General features: G+C 42.7%; 1 protein-coding gene across 14 annotated transcripts in view; it reads right to left on the reverse strand.

Annotated features, from left to right (window-relative positions):
* The window catches only part of LOC113012390 (ryanodine receptor 3), a 107,828-nt gene that overhangs the window by 71,146 nt on the left and 11,819 nt on the right, over positions 1-24,863 (reverse strand). For 9 of the 14 annotated variants that reach the window (XM_026152560.1, XM_026152554.1, XM_026152547.1 and 6 more), the window contains exons 2-10: positions 15,147-15,266; positions 11,174-11,278; positions 4,099-4,113; positions 3,554-3,628; positions 3,328-3,406; positions 2,665-2,777; positions 1,445-1,544; positions 1,052-1,145; positions 207-281 (exon numbers count right to left, since the gene is read on the reverse strand). In XM_026152560.1, the coding sequence (XP_026008345.1) occupies positions 207-281; positions 1,052-1,145; positions 1,445-1,544; positions 2,665-2,777; positions 3,328-3,406; positions 3,554-3,628; positions 4,099-4,113; positions 11,174-11,278; positions 15,147-15,266 (776 nt within the window). The remainder of the gene's footprint in view (positions 1-206; positions 282-1,051; positions 1,146-1,444; positions 1,545-2,664; positions 2,778-3,327; positions 3,407-3,553; positions 3,629-4,098; positions 4,114-11,173; positions 11,279-15,146; positions 15,267-24,863) is intronic. The other 5 variants (XM_026152551.1, XM_026152557.1, XM_026152559.1 and 2 more) reach the window with 1 other exon arrangement.

Genomic DNA, 24,863 nt, shown 5'->3' on the forward strand with positions numbered 1-24,863 from the left:
GCAGCAAAGACAGAGGGAAAGAGAAAGAGGGGATAAGGCAGAGGCCAAAGTGCAGCAGTGAGGAAAGGAGAACAGATAAAATGGAAACAATGAACAAAAGACAGAAAAGAAAGGTGGAAAGGACAGCGATGAACTAAACAAAAACAAAGGAGAGAGTTACAGGAAGAAAGGCAACAGATAAAAGATCACATGAAACACAAAACCACCTGATTCGGAGTGGCTCCAGCCTCCACAAGGACCTCGCCTTGGCACCAGCTTTACCCGTCTCATAGTTGACTATCCTGAGGATGAGAGAGAAGCATGAGTGTGTGTGTGTGCGTGGGCAGATGCTTTAACTGTCTAGCTGCCACGGACACTCTCAAGGTCATTCATCCCGGCCCTCTCTCCTCTCATTTGTCACACTGATATTCACAGACAAGATGTTTGACTTTGGCACATAAGCACGCTGTTTTTACTCTGCCGACTGCGGCGTCACATCCTTCAAACACAGACGAGTCCCGATAAATCGCAGCTACGCCGTCTCTCAGTGATATGGGTGACTAGGTCCCAAGATAAAAGAAATCGCTCATCGACCCCTTGGTGACAGTTTGGAGTGCGTTTGATCTGCCCCAGAAAAATGTGAGACCTCTAAAAAGCACGCTCCATCTGTGAAATATCAAGGAGTAAAAGCCAATGCTACAAATTAGAATTAAATCTAATCCTGCTCCGGTCTAAAAACAGAAACTGTGTGCACATCGTGTGTATCACAGAGGAAGACGCACACATCTTTTGGCACCTGGCTGAATGTGTACGGGCCCGTGTAGTGCCCGCTGTTTTGACCCACTTCAGGCCCAGTGTGCCATTATTCAGCGCTCTGCCTTATGTGAGTTGGCACCAAGCAGCTATGCTGTAGGTAAAAATAACACCGCAGCCATTTTGGCTCCCGTGGGGAGGGGGGCGGGGGTTACACTGGTCACAGAGCGTGGTGGAAACAGAGGGCTGGCAGCTCCATTAGCTTCTCATGTGCTGTGTAACTACTTTAGCTTTGCCCCTGCGATGCTGTGTTAGGCACCTCTGCTGCTCTTCACTCTGGTCTGATCCCGGGATTGTAACAACCTCGTCATGTCCGTGGAACAGCCGCATCACGTGACCACCTAACAGGTAGCCTATTGGAGAAGGACAAAGAAAAGATTTGGCATCTCAGAGATGAAATCAGGAAAAATAGACAATCCATATCACAGAGGTTTAAGTGTTTAACTGCCATATTTAAGTGTTTTACCCATTTTTAAATACAGTTAGAAACATTAAACTCGTTGCAAATTTAGCCACTGTCACCTGGATTTGACTGAATATGCAGAAAATTCAAATTATATGGGCTGCAAAATTCATCACAACACTGTCTTCAAGTATATTTGTCTCTCTTTTTTACCTGAAGGTATATCAAATGATTATGTAAAGTCTCTACCTTCTTCTATGTTGCTACCAGAGCAGATGGGATGGACGTTCCACAGAGTCTGCATGAAGGAAGCGTCCACCTGGATGTTGCCACTTGAGATGGATAAATGCTGCAGGAAAGAGCACATCCAGCTTTCACTTTTGTGTACAACTACAGAAATATGCAAGTGACAGCACTGTGATCTTATGAGCAATCAGCAATGTATCTACATCTTTACGAGCCACATGTTTGATTTGGCAAAACCTTCACATCAGATGCCCTACCTGACGTGACCTCCCCCATTTATGTGAGCTTGGGATCGACACTAGGAGTGCACTTGCTTGTGACCTGGGTTTGTAATGCATGATTGTATTGATTCAACTTGAAAAGGATGATGAGTTGTCAGTTGGAGCTTGAAAGTCTATTACCACTGATGCAGAAGAAGACTCCAATTTATCGATGAGCGCTCAGGGATACACAAACAGATTATAATGTAGAGAATATGTGTGTGTGTGTGTGTGGTTTCCACAGTGTTTGTGCATCCAAAAAACAAATTTTGTGGCAGCTGTGTCCTGATCATCCTCCTTCCCCAGAGTCTCCTGCAGCCCTCTCGGTGCTTGTGTGTCTTCACATACCACAGTGTGTGTGACAGCTGGGACAGACTACCAGATTGGCATTGCTGACTGTAAGGCGATAGTGGTCATCTGTCCGTGCCCCCAACTGCCGTGGGGCTGTAAGCACCGCCTGGCTGCTGTCACAAACTTCACGGATCATGGAGAACATGTTTCCCAGGGTTAGCGTCCGAGTCCGTGTGCTCAGTGGGCAAAGTTAGTCTAAAAGTGAAAGTTACCCGCTGCTGAAAAAGTTAGAATCATAGCTGCAGAGGAGAGGAATGTTTGGGCCAGAATGATTACGTAGGAGCTTGATTTGAAAAGGCACTGGAAGCAAAGAAATCATAATCCCCCCCAGAGATCAGACGTGATGCAGTGCAGATCAAATTTTGCTTAATGTAATTGTATGCATTTTTGCAGTCATCCGGAGGGGGAAAAAAGTTGTTGCTTTTAATGTTAAGCCTCCAGCTGGAGAGAGGTCACGGAGAGAGCTGCAGCATGTGGTAACAGGATTGCTATAATCTGAAATTTTGCCACATCAGGGGAGTAGAATTGATGCGCTCCTACCAAGACCTCTGTGTTATGATCACTCAAATGCACGCACACACACACATACACACCGGCAAACACTAGACTTACAAGGTATCGCTCTGAGGACACGCTGACGAGGATGAGGTCATCGCCGATGCGTACTTTCTCTCCCTCTGATCTCTGCTTGGAGGCTGGATGGATTGTCCACCAGCAAGCCTCACCTGCAACAGTAAGCGCACGCATACACAAACACGTTTCTTCTATATTTTTAATCAAACACCACTGCCCAAATACCCCCTGTAATTACTAATATTGTCACAGTGGGCTGAAGATGAGGGCACATGGGTCACCGCAGCAAGATTTTCAAGTGAAATTGAGGCGACTGCTCATCGAGCGTATCACATGATGCAATTAACAAGTGCAAACAGAAGTGGGTCCAGGTATCAGCCTGCCACACATGAGGGTGTTAAATATTCTGCACAGATGAAATCATAGCTGACAACAAGAAGCACAAAGTAAGTGTACACTGCTTCACTGTGGGAGGGGGGGTATCAACTGAGATTCTGAAAAGACAAACAGTGAAATTCACTCGCAAACAAACGAAGAGCGGGAAGAAAGATAAAGAGGGGACTTTCAGACAGCGAAGAGGAGGTTAGATAGATTTAAAGAAGCAGACGGAGGCGGAACAAAGACGGAGAGAGACAGGCGTAGCGACAATGACAAAGGGAACGGAGGAAGATAAAAGGGAACTGCACCGGAGCTTTTATTTACCTGTTGAATCCTCCTGCAGGCCGACATCAAAGGAAAGCTTATCTGTCTGTGACCTTGATGTCTTCAAACAGGCCAGGTACTGTGGTCAACACACACATCAAACCACAAAAGACAGAGCTGTCACACGCTTCCTGTATTTGACAAGGGTCATTTTTGATATACCGTATAAATCAACCGTTATAATCTGTCGTGATTTGTTTAGCGGGGATTGTTTGAGATCTCTCACCATAGAGCTGAAGGAATGCCGCAGGAGGATGGCGTGTCCGTACAGCAGAGTCTTGTGTCCGCCACTCTGCGCTGCCTATAGAGACGATTCACAAACACATGTACACAAGCGCATAGTTACATGTCAGCTCAGTGTTCTGTCAGAACAACCCCAGTGGTCTCCCTCCAACCGCTTCAATCGAACCTCTGACACTGAATGTTGACCTCATCGACGACTAGGGTGACCTCAAGCTGGGGGCACGCATCTCCTGGGGAGGGTTTGCACCCAGTCTCTCCAATGAACACATGCAATCTGCTCCTGTATCCGTGAGTGAGCAGGATACGGGCTCATCTTTCCAGCACTCCAGCTACAGGAATGTGGGAGGATGCACACTGTAAACTACTGTCAGTCTCTGGATGCAATGTCAGTATTAGCAGACAATGACTCCATCGCCTTGGGGATTGGGTTAAGATGCAGGAGGGGGAATAATTAATATATCTATTGGGAGAAATGCAAAAGGGGGTGTTTTTTTTTTCTCTTTGGCAATCAACTCCCATGTTACTCACCTTCCTTATGAGCCTCTAGGAAGCATTAAGGTAAGAAAGAGTGTTATTATTCAGAAAAGAGCTACTGTTCTCCTGAGCCTGTCTGCTTTAGGTGGTACAAATTTAGGGCCACACACAGCTGTTACTTATTTAAAGGAATGAAGAAAAAGAAGCTGACAATCTTTTTTTGTGTGTGTTTTACAGTGAAGCCACTGGAAAACAAATATTTTCTACAAGCCAAGCAGGATACTAACTATACAGTATGTTTCCAGCAAAGCTGAGTTTATTCTATGCAATTTTACAAAATTGTAGTTACATAATATCCAAGCACTATGTGAATCATGGCTCGTTTTATAAAATCATAGTGTGGTCCTACATCTTCTTTTGCCGCGTTTCTATTTCTCTCTCTATCCCCCTCAGTTGGCTACTGGGACAATAGCGGGCCTGTGATTTGATGCAGTTGTGTTCTGCAGACTGCAGTACTGGCTTTCAGGCTTCTTCTGTGCTGCTGGTAACTGCTCTAAGCTGGCTGAGGGGCTGAGTCTAATGCAGTGAGGCATGCAGCACTGCAATCACCACAGCGGATGAACCCCAAACTCACTTTCCTGTCCCAATGACGGGCTGTGCATGATCAGCAAGAAAAGTTATTTTCTAAATGTAGAGACACATTGCAGCAAAAACGTAATATAACTTAAGCATGTGAAAAGAGCAAAGCTGTTATAACCCCTGGATGAATGAACCATATGGGAGAAAACTTTTGAATGATGCTGTCTCCAACTATAGATCACAAACCGCCGTATCCAGTGCCAGAAATAATTATTATTTGATCCAATGCTGAAACTGCAATTTTGTTCATTTACGTAGAAATGAAAAGTCTCAGATTTTCATGATAGAGAGCAACTACAGAAAAAATACAATACTCAAAAGTTATAAATCAGTTTCCACGTCATTTAATATTTGATCTCTTACAATCCAGCCTGCCTCCAACAGACTAGGTGTATGTCCATGTGGCACACAGATTACAATCAATTAATCAATCAATTACAGATATTCTGTTACCTTCACACCAAGCTTGGGCAGCTGTTGGTTTGGTTATTCAGAAATAGAAGAAATATAAAATAACTATCAATCGCCCTGAGTCTGGAACTCCATGCAAGATCTTGCCTCATGGGATGAGGATAATCATGAAAAAGGCAGTGTATTAGCCCTATGAGCTTGTTAGTGATCTGAAGGCAATTGGGACCATTGGTAACACACTATAATGGATTGAAATCTGGCAGCACCTGCAACACCCCCCCAAGGCACACGTACAGGCTTGTCTTAAGTTATGAATTAGGAATCATTTAAGAATCTAAATGATTCAGAAAAGATTGGGAGAAAGTAATGAAGTCAGATGAAACCAAAACGATGCTCTTTGGCACTTTTTCTGCTAAGTTACAGGATGACTTCACTACACTGACAGCCAGTGGATGGGAAGATGTAGCATAATATATCAGATGAGAACCTCCTTCCTTCAGTTAACATAGGTCTTTCAGCATGACAGTGACACATCACCAAGGTAACAAAGGAGTAGCTAAAGAAGAAGACCATTATGGTTATGGAGTAGCCTAGCCAGTCTCCAGACCTCAGTCCTACAGAAAATCTGTGGAGGAAGCTGAAGCATTAAGACAAATTACTTATTCCACTGAATGACATGCAAATCATTCTTTAATTCATAACTTTATTAAATTCATTCATTCATTCATTCATTCACTTCCGCTTCTCCTTTTCAGGGTCGCGGGGGGCGCTGGAGCCTATCCCAGCTGTCATAGGGCGAGAGGCGGGGTCCACCCTGGACAGGTCGCCAGTCTGTCGCAGGGCCAACACACAGGGACAGACAATTTGGATTATCCACTTAACCTACAAGTTTATTAAATGTGTTTTTTTCTGGAACTCTGGTTGATATACTGTTTCTCAACATTTAAATGAAACTACCAGGAAAATTGAGAGAAATTATGGATTTCTTTGGAAGCGAGCAAACTTACAAATTCAGCTGGGGATCAAATAATTATTTCCCCACTGCATGGTGTGTGAGCCTGCAGCAGGTATTCCCCAGTGACCAGTCTTACCACTCGCCCATTCTGACCAGCAACCCTCCAATATGGGCTGGGATACTTTATATTAGTAAAGACAAATTTGCACTTAGTAATTATTAGTGGATACTGATCTGAATGCGGCCTGGCATTTACACTAGTTGCTGTGTGTTGTCTTTGCAGGTACCTTGTTGTGCCCTTTGTGTCTCTGTGCCTTCCGGCTAAAACCGCTTGAACTGCCTGAACTCAACAACCATTTGCTCCAGCCACTGTCTATTGATGAGCCCATCTGTTCAAAGACATATTGATTTCAGAGCCTCAGCCGAGACATATTCAACCTCCATTTCCCCTTTAATGGCGCTTCCTCCAGTGACATTTCAGTGCAGGCAAGAATGATGAATAGGTAGACAATATCGAAAACAGATAAACGTGAGAGGAGAGAACGCACTCGAGTGACACGGTTCAAATTGCCAATCCAAGAAGTCTAAAAAGTCTCTGGAGTATTTGCTACACGGGTACGTAAAGTGAGACGGGTTACAATATAAATGTTTGCGATAAGTAAATCCAATAGGTGTATGTACACGAGAATTCATCTCAAAAATAAGGTCAATTTGATCTTTGAATTTAGTGTTTATAGTTTTTTTTTATTGATTAAAGGAGGAAAAGAGGTCAAAATACTTCTCTACTCTCAGCCAGCTGGAGGCATCGTTAGAGTCTCAGTCTGACTGACAGTCTGCTCAGACTCGAGCAGGCAACGTTTATTTATTTATTCCTTTTTTAACTGATTGTAAAGTAGGAACCAAAATCAGCAGCTTAACTGACCTAAGTAACATTTCCTGTCATTCCTGTTTTATCAGGTTTGAACATTTGTTTTAGATGCTTATGCATCGTAATGTAACATCATATCAGCAGCATATCACCGTGGGCAGCACGGTGGCACGGTGGTTAGCACTGTTGCCTCACAGCAAGAAGGTCCTGAGTTCAGTTTCTATGTAGAGTTTGCACGTTCTCCCGTGTTTGTGTGGGTACTCCGGCTTCCTCCCACAGTCCAAAGACATGCACTTAGTGGGGGTGGGTTAATTGGCCATAGGTCTCTGTCTATGTGTATGTGTTAGCCCTGCGACAGACCGGCGACCTGGCCAGGGTGTTACCCCGTCTCTCGTCCTAAGACAGCTAGGATAGGCTCCAGCCCCGCCGAAACCCCGAAAAACGATAAGCGAATGGATGAGTGACATCTCGAGCTCTAGTTCACACCTTGTCTATTATTTGTAGTAGAAGTAGTGTTTCTGTTTGTGCTCCTGCTTTGGTTCTTTTGTGTTTCTTTGTCGTGGCATCCTGGCTATCTTCACTTGTACGTTAGTTGAATTTCACCTGTTTCAGTTTCCTAATCAGCCCTTAGTGTATAAATAGTCCTGTGTTGCTCTTTGTGGTATTGTATGTTGTCCTTTTCATTTTCTGTGTTTTCCCATGTTGCTATTTCCTGTGTCTTTTTGGAGTTCACTTCCTGTTTTCCTCTGTTTGGTCTGAATTTGTGTGAACTGAAGTATTTCAATGTTACAGCTGAGCAGATAAAAAGCAGGTGCAAAGTGATGCCTGCAGAGCCCCTTTCTCATTGAGTGCAGAGGAGGAGCAGAGGCCAGTAGTACGAAGCAGGATTTGGGTTTTCAGTATTACAAAGGCAGTTCACTTCTTAGCAGACTGCATCACCATGGCAACTTATACTGCAGATCTAACCTGATACTGAGTAGGATATCCTTGAGATTAGCGATCAGCATGTGTGAAATCACCACCTACTGACCAATCAGTTCTCCGGAAAATGGTGTCACTACTATTCCAGCATTACCTGCGAGATATTCCTGGAAGGGTGAAGATGGTAAGAGCATCTCAATTCGTTTAATCGAGTCTGAAGTCATTGTCTCTCCCCGATGAGCATCAGTAAGACATTTAGATTCGTCTTCCGTGTTGTAGTTGACCTTATACCAAATGTTTCCAAAGCACTTCACTCAACAATCTTCCTCACACACACACACACACACACACACACACACACACACACACACACACACACACACACACACACACCTGCTTTGTCTGCAGTAGCTGTGTTGCTTGCTGCCTGCTCTGCCAGTAGATCTCTCCATGTGTGTGATTGGCAAGATGCTGCCAACGCAGCCCCATTCATGCGAACGCACTCACAGCTCCACTGGGAAACCCTGGGTTGACTTATTGACTTGATTACCACCTTCCTGTGTCTGCTTAGCCTGACTGCTAGTGTCGGTGCAAGTGAAGCCAGATAACAGAAAAATATTCAGAGTATGTTGAACTTGATTCACAGCACAGAGCCCAGGACAAGATGTGTGTTTATGTTTGCCAGCTAGATACAAATGAGACTTGAGCAGCTAAATTTGGTTGTTTAAAATCTATGGCTCAAACTGTCATCTGGCTGATAGTGAGTCAGTGTGGCTGACAAAACGAATTTGATTGGCTATGTGGAAACAAGTTTGCCTTCTACAGAGATGAGGGACGAACAGAAGGCCAAACAAATTAGCGATAAGGAGACGATGTTTTGATGCCAGACTGAAATGTAAATCGGTGCATAATTCCTTTCCCAAAAGGAGAAGAGAGAGAGGCAAGCTAACTCCAGTGTTATTTTAAGCCTTTTAAAGGTGCTGATGCAAGAAGGATGGTCAACCATGTTCATTTGAGCTTTGATCTAGCGTTTAATATTTTGGAGCTCCCTTTTTCTCCGCCGCAGTTCGCAATTTCCTGCTAACACCGCCCACAGCAGCAGTGGAACCAATGGTCTTGACTCGTGTCATTCTGCTGCACAGACAAGATCCACTCCTGACATCTCCATTTATCTCTGAAGTAAAGCCATTAAATATGTGCCTTAACAACTAAAGATTTATGGAAATTCTCACATCCTTAACCACATGGTATTAAAGGATGAACAGACCAAATCATGCAGAGAGCTTATGAGACTAAATCAATCGTGATCGCTTTCAGTCTCCTTCCAGAAATGTTCGTATCAGATCAGCTGTTTGCATCATGCTATAGCGTCTCTCACAGCATACAGCTGCTATGATTAGAAGAAGATGCTGTGACAAATGAGAGCTTATTCTATGAGGAGGGTAGCACAAAACAAATGATGCTGCACTGAGCATTCATCTGAATCCCCCGAAGACAAGACAAATGTTAATCTGACGCTAATCCAACATTGGAGACGCTCTAGTTCTCCAGCAAAAATCAAGTTATATAACAAGTAATTCTTTATGGAAAACCTTATTGGGAAGTCTGTATGAAACCCAATCAGGTACTTTGTACCGATTGGGTTTCAATCAGACGGAAAAACTAGATTGAAGAAACCAGTTGTACCATCGTTTCAAAGAAAATGATTTAGGTGTGTAATAAACTATGACTTCTAAAGACAAATTTCACAGGTGACGTGTCGTAAAAGTCAAACCAGAGATCAATGAGGGTAGAAAAGAAGAGCAAAGGATGCACTGCAGTGTGCAAAGGGATGAGAGGGGAATGGCATGAGCAGTGAACATACCCACTGATCCAGGCTGCGTGTCTATCACGTGAAAGATGGATTATACACAGAAAATAGAAGATAAAGATGGTAGAATTATATATCATAGAAATGTAAAAGAGCAGGAAACACACTTGCAGCACAGGAAAGGTTGACGAATGAGTGCAGATTACTGCAAAATTTGAAACGTGTTCAGTTCTCCCTACTACACGATCCTCTTTACTTTCACTATGTGGGTACAGGACTGCGCAAAAGTCTTTAGCAGCCCTTCATTTCTTTATGTTTCGCTAGGTAAACAGGAACTAGGTGCTCTGATTTATTGAAACGTGCAAATATTCAAGGAAATACAGAATATATAAGAGCAGATAAATAGAATTTGTACAACTCTATTTTTAAACTTGAAAGTCAATATTTAATATGACCACCTTTTTTCTTCTCTCTGTCATTTCTTTAAGTAGTCTTCGGGAATTGTTCATGCTTCTTGAATGAAATTCAAAGCTCTTTTTTGGATGTTGGCTGCCTTTTGTTTTGTTTTCTGTCAACATGATCCCACACTGCCTCAGTAATGTTGAGGTCCCAGCTCTGGGGAAGCCAGTCCATGACTGAGAGTGTTACACTGTCTGTTTTTCTATCCAGTTATCCTTTTCCTGCTTTGGCAGTCTGCTTGGGATCGCTGTCATGCTGGAGAATGAAGCCACTGCCAATCAGATGTTTTCAACATGGTACTGCACAGTGGATCAAATCTGATACTCCTTTGCTGCATTCATAATTCTATCAATTTTGACCACACCACCAGCTGAAATGCAGCCTCGTATCATGCCAGAGCCTCCGCCATGTTGGTCGTATACACTCTGTGTTGCTTGCCTCTACTAACCTCCTCTTCTGTATGTAATGAAGAAAATTTGAATCAAAAGTTTAAAATATAGATTCATCACTGATTCGCTATTCATCGCTGTTCTATCCAATATAACTTAAGCCTTTTCCCCCAATCCGCCCTTTTCGTAATGGCTACTTGACAGCTGGCATTTGGCAAACAGGGATTTCGCTTGGAAGCAAAATCTACAGAAACTAGGAGCAGCTCGAGACTTTTGTACAACGCTGTAAATACAATGCAAATCTACTGTCGACTGATTTTGCATGCAGGCTTTTAATTGCTATTGTACAAAAGAAAATCACGCTGTTTTCTTAAGTGTTAATCAAATGGGCAAAGGTAAACATAACGCATGAAACCTGCAGTAATTTCCCAACATTCAATGGATACATCCACATCAGCATCATGGGTGCCCAGACCTCTTTGCAGCCAGGGTCCCCAGGCTACTGAAACGGGCCTATTTTGCCCATTAAGCTCCTAACAGTTAAGAAAATTCAACTTAGCTGACTGCATTTATTACAGCCGCCTCCTCTGGATATCAGAGCACAGTGAGACATACATTAAATGACTCGGGGATGGTTTATGAAGAATCAAAGAGCTTTTGTGTCTATCTTCACTCACCCCTTCGCTGTTCTGTCCGCTCTTAGCCAGCATCTCCTGCAGGGCTCGCACTGACAGGGACTGTTCCAGCACAAAGGTGCAGATGCAAAGGTCTGGGGGAACATACTGTAACCAAATAAAAGCATCTCTGGTTAAAAACAGTCACAGATGAAATATCTCATTTTTCTAGGCAACATTTTATGAACATTTTTAGCATTTTTTTTCTTTTGAAAAAATAGACATTATATTTATATTTTATTAGTAAATAAAAATGCAAAATAACGGGTTCTGTACAGGATATATCATCTTTACTGGTAGGTAGTATTTTAGAAAGGCTCAATGATGGGGAAAAAATCAATAATTCAAATTTGTGGATATGTTCTCGCATGCATTTTTTTAAAAATATCAAACTATTAATTCATGTTTAGTAAATGACAGCAAAGAAAAAAGATCAAACTAAGCACTCTTCAGTACAGCGTGTTCTCCACCGTGCTCCAAAAGATCCCATCTACAGTGACTCAGCCTTCACCAAAGTGCTAATAATGAAAAGATCACCACTGCAGTTATTCTGCTGTCCATCAAAACTGATTCTGATTTAGTGCTTCAGGAATTTGCTCCATAAGCAAAACATCTTCATACAGCCTGGAAAAAAAGGAAAACAGCTCCCTGAATCTACAGGGATACTCTGATTAGATGCCCACTCATAAAATCTCTGCTGACTGCTGCATTTTTACCCCCACTTGAACCGAGTTCGTCTTAATCGAGTGGGCGATATTCATTAAAAGGTACTTTAAATTCAGATTAAGCGCTTTCGGGTCAGTCTGCGCTCAGATAAGCCAGGTCTTGGAAAGAGCACCATTAAAAAAATAGGGAAGATGCCAAATCGCTGAACCAGGGCAGTACTGGAAAAGACAGACGATTCAGAGAAAGGACACGGAAAGCGCCGATGGAGATATTGCAGGGCATAAACACGAGATAAATGACACCAACCCAAAACACCCTCTCTGGCCTCCTTCCCAAGTATCTCAACTGGTCCCAAAGTGGTTCGTTCACACAGGTAAATCTAACCTCATTGAAAAACTTCCCACAACCCAGTGTTATGCTAAAGTACTCAGAAGGCAAATTGAATCTTAACAATGGCCACTACTGTGTTGAATAGAAAGGCTCCAGGCAAGTCAGGGGGAAAAACAGCCGTGACTTTTTATAGAAACACGAGCCAGCGTGTTGGAATTCAAAAATAGTTTTTACGGATACACTTCCACTGACACGCTTGCTGAATTTAGACATCACTGATTTGCTACTTGTCGAGAGATGGTGAGAATTTAGTTTAATTCGAAGAGTCTTAAAAACTCACTTGCTTTCCAGAAGGAAAAAGAACCACACACACAAATGCACTGAAAGAACCAGATTGAGAAAGTGCATAGCTCGATACTTGATGACATGCTCATTAAAGGTAAAGGGATATAGTTTATATCTCTATCTTAACTAAAGGCGCAGATTACTTCTTGCGTGTGAAAGGTTTGTGGTGATGAGCCCACAGTGAACTGGCAGTTTCCATCAGCCTTTACAGTAGTTTATATGAACTTTATAGACAACTTTACAATGACTGATCTGCAACAAAATCTCTTGTGAAATCCCAAGTCATGGGTTCTGGGTCTGTCGGAGCTTCTTTCAGCACACAACACTCGCAAAACAGCGTTTTAATCATAAGATTTTGACTTCCTGTTTAAATACAAGCTTAGACAAATGTCTCTTGGCTAGTTTCACATGATCGATAGATCTCAATAGTACTGACTAATAAATTATGTGAAAATGCAAATAAAAAATACACTTATATCTTCATTCTTTCATTTCACTTTTCTAAGGAAAATGATGCACTGCACCCTAACCTTGCACATCGCAGATGAAATTATTTGAAAAACATATCAACAGTAGCCAAACCCCATCATCCATTATCGTCATATATAAATATCAAGAACTTCAAAACGAACAGAAAGAATTACAAAGCGTTGGATGGTTAATGTTGACAGATCTGAGTCCACCTTTCAACATAAAAAACAAAAAAGAGTTTTCAAATGTTCAGGAAGTTTATTCCATTCCCTCGCAGCTTTAAAAGAAAAGTCTCTGATTCTGTGTGCAGTGTAAAGGTATGACACGAAGTCTGGGCTGGTGAAACGTCTTTCCTATCTGTTGAGAAGCCGTCCAGCCCTCCTCAAACCTCTCTAGGTCACAACACATGGACCTTTGCCCTCGCCTGGACTAAAACAGGAGGTGGGGAGGGACAGCCTCGAGACACAGGGGAAATAAAAATCAAAGTGACCTGGAGGGGATGGCGACTATAAAGCCCCGTCAAGGAGATAGTTTTGAGGCAGCTTGGCTGACCAATTGTGTGATGAGAGAGCAAGTGTTTTGCGATCGTGGGCGAGGATCGATCGCGTCTTTATTTCTGTCTCCAGACAGAAAGGTCAAGCAGGGTTAAAGCTGACTGTCCTGAGGATGTGGCTTCATCCGCTTCCATTGTTCTTTAGTTTAATTGGGGGCGGCGCTAAAGCTTTTGGCTGGTAATGAAAAGGAATTTAGAAAAATGAGCTGGTTCCAAACAACAAAGACAAGCATCAAAGCTATAATGGTATGCGGGCACAACTCCATAATATTGAATCTCTGACAAGTGAAAGCTGCTGGTCGTATATCACACCAACGGCTTCTCACGAGCTGATTGATGTTGCCACTTACAACGTGCACGCTTTAAATCAGCCTCGTTGCATCATTTTGGTTCTGTCCCTCATTACTAGACTAGTTCACCGAGGAAACGAAGCTTCCTATTCAGTCATCCACCTCTAAATGGACATCTTGGGCTTTTTTCACAGCTATGTTGCTGATCCCAAAGGTGGGGTGATGCCTTTTCATAAAAAAACTACAGGGAATGAAGACAAAGTGCCTGATACGGAGAACATCCATCACACCTGTCAGGTATAATTACCATCCAAAATAGAGTAAAGGCCTAACCTTCCCCTTGAAACACAGATATACTCTTTGTGTGAGCTATGATAGTAAATGTCAGTATTTTGCCAAGTAAAAAACAACTCTTTTCCCTCTTTCTCTGAAAAGTATTTCCGCGTTTCTTACATGGTCACCCACGCTGCCCATGCACATAGTGTCTTGAGTGAAATTAGTCAATATTAATGGATTATTATTAAGAGACAATCAATCCAGATGAAGCCTAAGGTCCGTCAACTGTAGCTACAGGGAAACATCAATGCCAGATTAGCAGCAAAGCATCGGCAGCCATGAAAAGGCGAGAAAGAATACACATCCCTCCAGCCGATCAATCTTTATAAATAATCGCTTAACAGGGGGATCACTTAAAAGAAAAAAAAAGAAGAGAATGTGTGCCATATGGATTAATTACACAAAAAGGCATTATGATGGCACCCCCACTGACAGCAAAGCAAAAGAAATTGCATTTAACTCATTAAAACTTTACACTCATTCAAACAAACTGCAAACAGGCTGCTCTGCTACAGTAAAGCAGCGGGCAATTACAGCTAACAACAGTGCAGCTTATGAAACAATCCATCAATCACGTCCAGGGGCGTAATTTCAGGGAATTATCATCTGAGGGGGGGACCTGCGGAGATGCGACGCCGTCCCTGATCCCTTGAAAGAAAAGCTCATCAAGGAGACTGCGGTGGATGTGAGCTGCTGTGATGGTTGGCTTCTCTGATGGTTTGCTCAACCCAAACACGAACGGACTAAGCGGATGTTTGGTTTCCATGGAGGTTTTTTTATAGATGAACGCTTCCTTTCATCCGGTACACGCTTCTGAAAACTGCTTCATGTCACATTGGTCCATTTTTTTATTTGCATCTTAACACACACAAGTGTGTGAACATAAAGATATAGAAACATCTCACACTGATGACATGCATTGTTGTGCTGCCAGTTCAAATCTGAGAGAATAAAACGGTGCAACAGTAGAGCCAGTGTTGCCTACCTTTGCCTCAGATGTGGGCTCCAGGTAACACAGTCGATTGCCGAGCCCCTCGGCAGCCAAGCAGAACTTGCGATTCTCCTTCTGGATGCAAGCCACACACTGGAGCACCACTTCATCATCCTGTCAAAACAAAACAGACTTCAGTTTGTGTCTGCGCATGCAAGCTTAGACGCTGTCAGTGTGTGTGCATGTGTGTGTCATCCTGGGAGAAACCCAGTTCATCCACACACATGCCCATCCTTGTGCATTGATCGGAGGAAACTCTCAAACCACCATGGCCTGAGAAGTGCTCCTTCTTCTCCCCTGAACCTCGACACCAACCACAGTTTAGTTCATACAGCTGTTCATCAGAATAAGAGAAGCAAACTAGAAGTGCAAGCAAAAGCGAGCCTAGCCTATCGGGGCGATCGTGGCTCAAGAGTTGGGAGTTTGCCTTGTAATCGGAAGGTTGCCGGTTCGAGCCCCGGCTTGGACAGTCTCGGTCCTTGTGTCCTTGGGCAAGACACTTCACCCGTTGCCTACTGGTGGTGGTCAGAGGGCCCGGTGGCGCCAGTGTCCGGCAGCCTCGCCTCTGTCAGTGCGCCCCAGGGTGGCTGTGGCTACAATGTAGCTGCCATCACCAGTGTGTGAATGTGTGGATGACTGGATGTGTAAAGCGCTTTGGGGTCCTTAGGGACTAGTAAAGCGCTATATAAATACAGGCCATTTAACCTTGAAGCTTTGAAGCTTTGCTTAAGTTACAGTGATGATCATCTTTTGACAATTAACCAATATTCAAAGGTCTATAATGACTTTTTCAGATTTGCAGCTGTAGTTCAGACAGTAGAGCAGGTTATTTACTAATCAGAAGGTTGGTGGTTCGATCCCTGGCTGCTTCAGTGTACGTGCCAAAGTATCCTTGGGTAAGATACTCAACCCCAGGTTGTGCTCAATGGAGTGTGAATGTTAGATGGAAAGCACTTAGATGTAGAAAAAAGTGCTTGTATGGGTGAATGAGCCATTAATGAGCGCTTGAGTAGACAAACGTTATGTAAGGACCAGTCCATTTATCGTTGGTTTATTGTTGTTTGAATGGCCACACGGTGATTACTGTCACAGAACTAATGCCGTGCTCTTTCTTTGCATAACTTGTGCACTGCCATAGCAATGATTGTTCTGTTATTATGGCGTCTGTAATTTTTAACATCACATTGGGTTCAAATCTGCCAGCTGCCTAACGCGGGGATTTACAAAAATGTTCATTATTTTTTGTTTTCCTCATATAAAAATGGATGGAATAAAATGTCCTTGCATCTAGAATGAATGTCAGGTGAATTATTAAAATTTCTGTTAAAAGATAAGTAAACTATGTTGCATTCAAACATAAAATTGGACGTTCTTAGACCTTTTTTCCAAATTATCCATGGCTGATCCCTTTGAGTCAACCCAATCTTCTTTAGGCTATTTACGCTGTTTATATGGTGCAAATGAGGTTAAGGCTATTTGCTGGAGCATTTCACCTTATAAACAGAAATAATGGCTGAAACAAGTGAATGCATTTATAAAAGCGAGGTAGTGCACTGCTTTGACGTTGCATTAGTAAATATGTTTAAGACTGTGTGCAGATACTGTATATTTAAACAGTGTGTGTGTGTGTGTGTGTGTGTGTGCAAAATGAAAGTTTTGTGGATATAAATTAGATAAAATTAAAAGACTACAATGTTATTGTAAGGTGCTGCAGATACATAAAGGCCACAAATGGCTCATTTTAGATCGTCCGTAGGTGGTTGCTAGGCAACATATTGTAATCAATCGTCCATAATGAAAGTTTTATGGTTAAAAATTAGAATAAATTGCTGTAATTGTGAAAGGAAAATTATACAATGCTTTTATAAGGTGTCATTTTAGCTAATTGGTTGGTGGTTGCTAGGCATCATGATGACGTCATAATATCTGGCATAGATGAAAACCTTCAGGGAACTAAGATGTAGCTGCATGACTGTGCAGGAGAAATTCGCAGGAAAACAAGAGATTTTACATATTTATAGTAGGATGAAAATAAAGCCATAATAAATAAGACTCATTTCATGATTTAAATTAATCGCATAACACACAAAAGCTGGCTCATTGTTTTTGTGTGTTATGCGAGTAAAGGCAAATGCAGTTGATGACGACAGACGTCACCAAAAACATAAATTGTTTTGGGAGCACAAGAGCTGAAAAACAAACATCCAATGCCACTGCTGTGTAAATGGGCTTATGGTGTTTATAGTGTTGGCCCTGTAAACGCTGAATTGGGCATAGTTACTCTTCACGACAGCAGAGCAAGCAGAAATTTGCTGATATTGGCTGCTATGGGATGGGGGGGGGGGGTTGGAAGCTGCTGCACAATTGCCAGCTGCATTATTTAATGTGAGAGGGATTGTGCTGAGAGCAGAGTGCAGCAGTAGTAGTAGTAACAGTAAAGCACTCCATTACAGTGCAGCACAATGCACAGCAGCGAGAGATAAAGAGGACTAGCATCTGCACGTCACCGGGTGCAAGTCCGTGTTTGTGTGCGTAGAAAGCACTGCATGGAAATCAATATGAGAAGCCTCGAGGCCCCTTTGCAACGCACGCGTTACACATTCATTTTCGAGTTGCTCGTGTGTGCTTCTGTCGGTGTAGATATTTTCCTTTTAGTGAAAAAAAGAAAAAGCAATGTGTGCGTGCATTTGTGTTTGTGGGTGTCCTTAATGATATTACCACTATTATGTGTCATCTGATGGCTACCAACAGCAGCAAAGCTTATGTGGTTTGCGGATGTCTTCCTCCCCTTACAAACAGCCTTGTAGCTTCGCATTAAATTAGGTTAAGGTTAAATGTGGGTATGAAATTTAACAGTTGGGAATGACAATTAACATTATTAACAACATTATTAATGGCACTATCATTATCAATGGAAGCAGTATACTGGAATTTAACTGGAAGTATGAAAACGTGCTTTAGCACTACTAGCACAATGCTAGCATGCAGCATTAATTACGATGCGATACCAGTAAAAATGAAACCTTCAATATTGACTTTTTATTTATTTGGACGAGCATCGTACGGAGCTAGGAAGAGACAAGTTCGGACATTTCTGGCTTAATGAAATGGACTAAAACACCAGTCAGGCATAACATTACATGTACTGACAGGCAAAGTGATTAGCTCTTCATCATGGCACCTGTTAGTGAGAGAGATATATTAGGGAGCAAGTGAACCTTTTGTCCTTGAAGTTGATGTGTTAGAAGCAGGGAAAATGGGCAAGTGTATGGATTTGAGTGAGTTTGACTGGGACCAAATTGTGATGCCTTGACGACTGGGTCAGAGCACCTGCAAAACTGCAGCTCTGGTGGGGTGTCCCCGGTTTGCAGTGGTCAGTATCTAACATAAGTTGTTCAAGGAAGGAATAGTGATTAAGCATTGATAGGGTGGACTGGTCTGAAGAATCGCATGCCTGGCTGGGTGCATCGCTCGTCTGGCACCAGGATGCATTGTAGGAAGAAGGCAAGCCAGAAGAGGGAATGTGATGTTTTGGGCAAACCTTGGATCCTGTCATCTATGTGGATCTTACTCTGCAGGTGGCCATAATGTTATGCCTGATTAGTTTATATATATGTATGACTTTTTTTAGTCTTGCTGACCACTCAGTGTGTAAGATACTAGAGGGGTGCAGCACAACAAATCTATTTAACCACCTTGAGCACAGAAATCCAGAAGTTTGTGCAACAGCTTATGTGATCTATAAAAAACCCCACAGCAAATAAACTAAGCGGTTGCACTTGAGCTTGACATCTGTGGAGAACTACTTTAGAAAGAGCTTCTGACACTTTTTTCCTCCTCACAAATTTTATAGAGCTTTCATCCGTGTGTCATACTCTAGCTTTTCAAAACAGATGGGGCTTTCTCATTGAGTTCACAGGAAACTGATGAAGCTGCTGATGAAGGCCGGTAGTTCAAACCGCTTGAATATAGTTATGTCACTGCATGCTGTCAGTACACAAACAGTGTACTGTTTGCACAGTGGGGAGATTATATATTTAAACTAAGGCTGACTGTAGGAACTAATAAATCTTGGCGGGGTTGTTCGATACTGGGGAGAATTATAATCCAGGTTACGTTGGTCAATGATCAATGCCACGACGAACATGGGATTGTTATGGGAAACACTTTGCATAATGCTAACCATCTCAGATCGATATTAAAATGTATTCGACTCAGATACAGACTGAAATGAATAGCCCTTATGGCAAAGCGGCTCTGAGCTGGGTTAGAACATGCAATCAGTCTCCTTGTTAAGGGACCAAGAGCAGAGCTGATTTGAGCCACATAAGGATAGTATCGATCCAGGCATTTAATCAGAGAAGGCAACTCTCACGTCTCTGCTTCAGTCTAGCCCACAGCTGGCCCTTTTCCCTTGTCTCACCCCTGCACTGAAGTAATGTGGGGTATCTCCCCCCTTCTCTCTTTCTCTCTCTCACCCTGTGTCACAAACCCCTTGTTTTTTTATTCTTCTCCTCTTGCCCCTGACTTCTACACAGGATTCATAAAGAGAAGCACTAAGTGATGTCAGTCAGGTTGTAAGAATGGAAGGTACTCTTTTTACTCTTAAACTCTTAAAATATTTGAACCTGGTTGTCTATATGCAAAAGTCTCTCTATTACTACAGGAAAGGTTTAAAAGGATGACATGAGAGTTCATTTTACAGCTATATTGTTAGACATTCAACACTGGCACAATGAAATTGGTTTAAATATATAATAGATGATGTTGTACTTAGAGTTGAAGGATACTGGCATACAGCCCTCGAGACAAACACAAAGATATCTACGTATCTTTCTCAAAGCTTCCCAAACATTGTGATATAAATTTTCCTTTGAAGCAGACTACTAAAACCAAGAAAAGAAATAAAATTCCCCACCCCAGCGAGCTAAGCAGTCATCATGGCATCATTTATCAGAAGAGGTAATGATTTAAGCAAAGTGACTTTGACACCAATATTTTTCCACCCTGAAACCAATGCACCCAGCAAGAAGGCAGGACTTCAGCTACTTATTGACTGTGCTAAAGAAAACATAAATTATTAAACTGTTTTAAAACAAATATGAGGAGAGCGAGCTGAGCCTTCAAGGGCACCTTGGGATTGAATTTGACTCAATCCTAATACTCCCTCGCTCACGCTGCCTCCTTCGTATTCCTCCATGCTGTGCAAACACATGCGTTTGTCATCTCCACTGTGTATATCTGTGCGTGCGCTACAACAATAGCACAAAGATCTACCTTGTTCTGGAGAAATCGTGTGAGTAATGCTATAGCATATCAATGAGCAGACTCTGACAGCGGCTTTTTTTCCCTCCCTCTTTTGAGCCAATCACACCCGTCTTATACTCAGGATAATCATAATATTGGTGTTTGCATGGAGACAGGCAGGCATAGTCATGTTACTGTGAGCCAATCACGGGTTTGAACACTATATGAAATCAGGCTCCAGTGTTAGTGACATGCACCACACTTATTCTCTAACAACAGGGCTCCTATGATGGCTAGGAGTGATTACTGAGCTCAAAAGGAAGGTAATGCATCCTTATGACTGTCACGGTCCTGGGTCGTGCCACCCAGTGTTTTGTGTTTAGTCTATTTTGATGTTTATTGTTTGTTTAGGTTCATTAAGTTATTCCAGCTCATTTGTGATTATATGACCCTTGTATTAAGCCTCCCTTACCCTTCATGTGTTTATGTCTGTGTGTCTTGTGTTAAGTTCATGCTGTCGCTTCTGTCATCTTCCACTGTACTCCGTCTCCCTGGTTCGTGCGTCTACCTGTCATGAGTCATGTCTGCATGGTTGTGTTTAGTTCATGTCATGTCTAATCTCCATGTTTCCTGTTTTACTTTGAAAGTCTGCATTCAATGTCAGTGTATTTAGTTTCTCCTGTCCAGTCGTTAGGTTCATGTGTGTCAGCTGTGCTCCCATGTGTGGCCACTTCCCCTGATCATCCCTCATGTGTATTTAGTCTCTGTGTTTCATACAGTCTGTGTCGCGTCGTCTGTGTTACCACCTCCATGTTTTCCCGGTCAGCCTTTGCAGCGAACATCATAGTCTCTGAGTTTCCTTAGTTTGTCACAGTATTAGTTTTCCCAGTTTAGTTATAGCCTAGCCACGCTATCCTTACTTTGTTTGAACACCTTGTCTCCAGCCATAATAAAGGCTCGCTTTCTGTTAAGTTCACTCCCGTCTACTCACTTGTGTACGCACCTGGGTCCATTACACACACCACCGCACGGCCTGTCTCTGCAGACCGTGACAGTGACTTGTAGGGAAAAAATTAGTTCTGGCATCATAAATGTGCAGTTATGTGAAGAGCATCTCTTGTTCTCTCGTCCGGTTATCTGCCTTCAAACAACAAATCTGAGAAGTCCAGGGTTTATTCGGGGTGTAACTTTATGTTATTTGGAAGGCTCTCTCCTAGGTACTGGAATAAGTAGCAATCTGAATCTAAAGACTCTCAAGAGGAGCGTTTAAGCCTTTGGTTTGAAGAAATGCCTTAGGTACTTCAGCAGGTATTGCAGTACAGTGCATGCCTCAGCTCACCGAAAAGCCTCTCACTGCCTTATCATACACCACACGCGGCTGCAGTGCTTTGGCAATGCACTCACTCATACATCCTGAAGGGGCTACATGAGCAACTATAAAGCTCGAGTCGCAATAACAAACTGGAGCAAGCGAGCAAAAAGCTCCCGGTGCTGTTTAGCGGGCGGCACTGTGAGCTTGGGTGCAATGGCAACTGAATTGCTCCAGTATTTCATGCTTTGCTCCCATGAGCCTCGTATTACTACTGCTTGCATTATGCTTATGACATCATGATTCCTCCACTTATTGAATGTGTACTGAATGCATTCTACCTCAATTCCAAAACCTACATGCTTCTGCGAAAGTAAGACGCACGGGTACAACACAAAACCTGCACGAAAAGCAGCATCATCACTACTGTGTCTCCTGTTTAAAACCACAAGTTTTATTTCTATGATTCCTATGATGCGAGACCAGGCCACATGGATTCTAATTAACTGCATTATTTTCAGAGTTGTAAGCTAAATAAGCTAAAATGTGAAGCTAAATGCAAAAATTACCAACATAGTCAAAAAATGCACTAATGCAGGAGCGTGTAAATATTCATATGGCTTCGCAAAAGCAAAATCAATTACACCTCCTATAAAGAAGAAATTGCCTTTGCTAAGTATATCCCATCAAAGTAAAGACTTGTGGTGATAAAAATAAATAAATAAATCCAGACTCCACTCCTGCAGCTGCAGCAGATCTTCACTTTCTATCTCATTCTTTGAGGTTAGATTTGTTCTGTCTTCTTCAGCTTGATGTGCCAAAAAATCTAGTGAATCAACAGCACATGGATCTGAGGGTGGCACCAAGTGGCCCCCTGGGAGGAAGCTTGAAGAGTGGAGCACTACAGGTGAGAGGAGAGAGGCAGATCCTGGCTCCTGGAGCATTCATCTCCAAACGCACCACCACACCGAACAGCAATCTGCGCTTGCCTCCACTTAGCTTTTTGTCCCCCTATTATCATTCTATATTACACTGTGTAGTAATTCTCCATCATTACCAGAGGCCTGCTGCCACTCAACATTGCACTGAAGCTGGCTCATACGCTGAGACTTTGTTCTGGACAGATTGATACAGCTGGTCAGGCAATGCAGAACTAAATGCAGCTGGGCAGCGGTTGTACCCCCTACAAGGACACTCTCCTGCCTTGGATTCTTGTATTACACCCAGAAACACACTGTGCAGGTAGAAAAAGTCCCGGTGTATCCCAGCCTATTTGTAGGCAGTAAAAAGAGAGGGAATGACTGCAGTATATATGTGAGAGAGGCAATATATACCAGTGAATAATCAGAAAATAAAGCTTTGAAGCTGGTACTGATTGTGTCATTTATGTAAAACTCATCATCAATAATCATATCTGAACTATCTACATGAGCAGCTGCATCCAATCAGAATCCAAACATGTAGTTCTTACACACATTATTATAAATTGGATATATATGCATCACAAAAAAATAAAATAACTGTAGTTATGCTACAGCTTACAATAATACAATGCGAACGCACTGAGCGTATCTGCCTGACTATAACTGCAAGACTTGTAAAATCCTTTCCTGTAATGGACCCCCAGTATCAGAGGAAGCACTGTGGGCCAAAAATGTTTGTTCCAGAACAGTCTGGTGGAGATTAAAGCTCTCTGCTGTCGGGGTGATTCACAGACTTGCAGCTTAGTGCTCTCGCACTGTGGTGTGACACCAGTCGAAATGGAAAGCGAAAGAGAGAAACACTTTGGACAAGAGGAGTGAAGCTTTGTTCTCATGACTCAGTGTTACTCTGTAAATGGGAGTGTTAATGCTCATCTTGAAGCAAACTGCTGAACATGCTGCCCCGAGTGCACAGACCGAATGAGAGAGTGAGAGATAGACAGAAGGCAAACAGAGCTACAGAGAGTATCAAGTCCTCTCGTCCACACATCATTAAAATCCCAGAAATCAGGGTGACGCCATAAATTAATCTTGACATCCGTTAAAATTTTTGCCTCCTTTTAAGGCTGTGCTGAGGATAAAAGCCTTACAGCATGTTCTTGAACTGTGTCACTGACCAGATCCTGGAACAATCGGCGTGCAGCTGCATCCTGGACTCATTCTGCAACATGAGATCAGTTAAGCTCTCAGTGACACAGGCCTAGACACCAGTCAGCGACCCACTGGCAACCTTCAGTTACTAAGGAAAATGTATATTTTCACAACTGGCTGGTGAGTGGTTGCTAGCCTGAGTGAAATCAGTTGCAAAGAACCTCCTTGTGACTGCGTTGTTTAGTAGCAGATTGACGTGATTGCCCTTAATTTACATGAACTCAGACTTGTCTGAAGACAACTGCCATTAGCTTTCTGAGCTGCAGTTAACCCAGAAATCAATTCAGAAATAGAGAAAATTCACTCTCAATGTGAAATTTGTGCCTTACCACTGCAACCAGCATATTTGGGTGACCAGTTTCACATTAGTGACTGCCAGCAGCCTCCAGCAACAACTCGCCAACCAGATGCAAAATAAATATTTTTCCCTACCAACTGTTGGATACCAGGTGGGCACCCGCCAGTCTCTAAGCCTCCATGAATGGGGCTTTGGCAATCGATTTCATATTGACTACCAACAACCTACAGCAACCCCTTGCAACCAGCCAGGGAGCGCACATTTTTCCAGTGTGACTGGTTGTTGCCAGATAGTCCCCGACAAGTCTCAGAGTCAAGCCATTTGTATACATAGCCTCTCATTAAGTGATAGAGCCTCACATCAGTGAATCCAACAAGTTCATCTGACATTCCAAGAGTAAAAAGTTGAGAAAATACCATCAAAGGGAAGATAATCTAATATCCGGTGGTTCAATGGGCCCATCGATTTTCATGTGTCATCTGCCACATATGGCCACCTCGGATTCAGTCTTGGACTCTCTAATTACCCAATCAACATACACTCGCACTATACAGCTGTGAACAGTAGCCACCATATGGACCAAGGCAATTCATCTTGAAGATTAGACAGGTGTGGCTATCACTGTGAAGCAAACAGCACAAGGTAAAAAATGGCATCTCCTGCTTGTAGCACAGTGTTAGCTCTATGCAAGTGTGTATATCATGGTATAGGTACTGTGTAGAAAA

The sequence above is a fragment of the Astatotilapia calliptera genome, chromosome 19 (genome assembly GCF_900246225.1).
Source record: "Astatotilapia calliptera chromosome 19, fAstCal1.2, whole genome shotgun sequence".
Lineage (NCBI taxonomy): Eukaryota > Metazoa > Chordata > Actinopteri > Cichliformes > Cichlidae > Astatotilapia > Astatotilapia calliptera.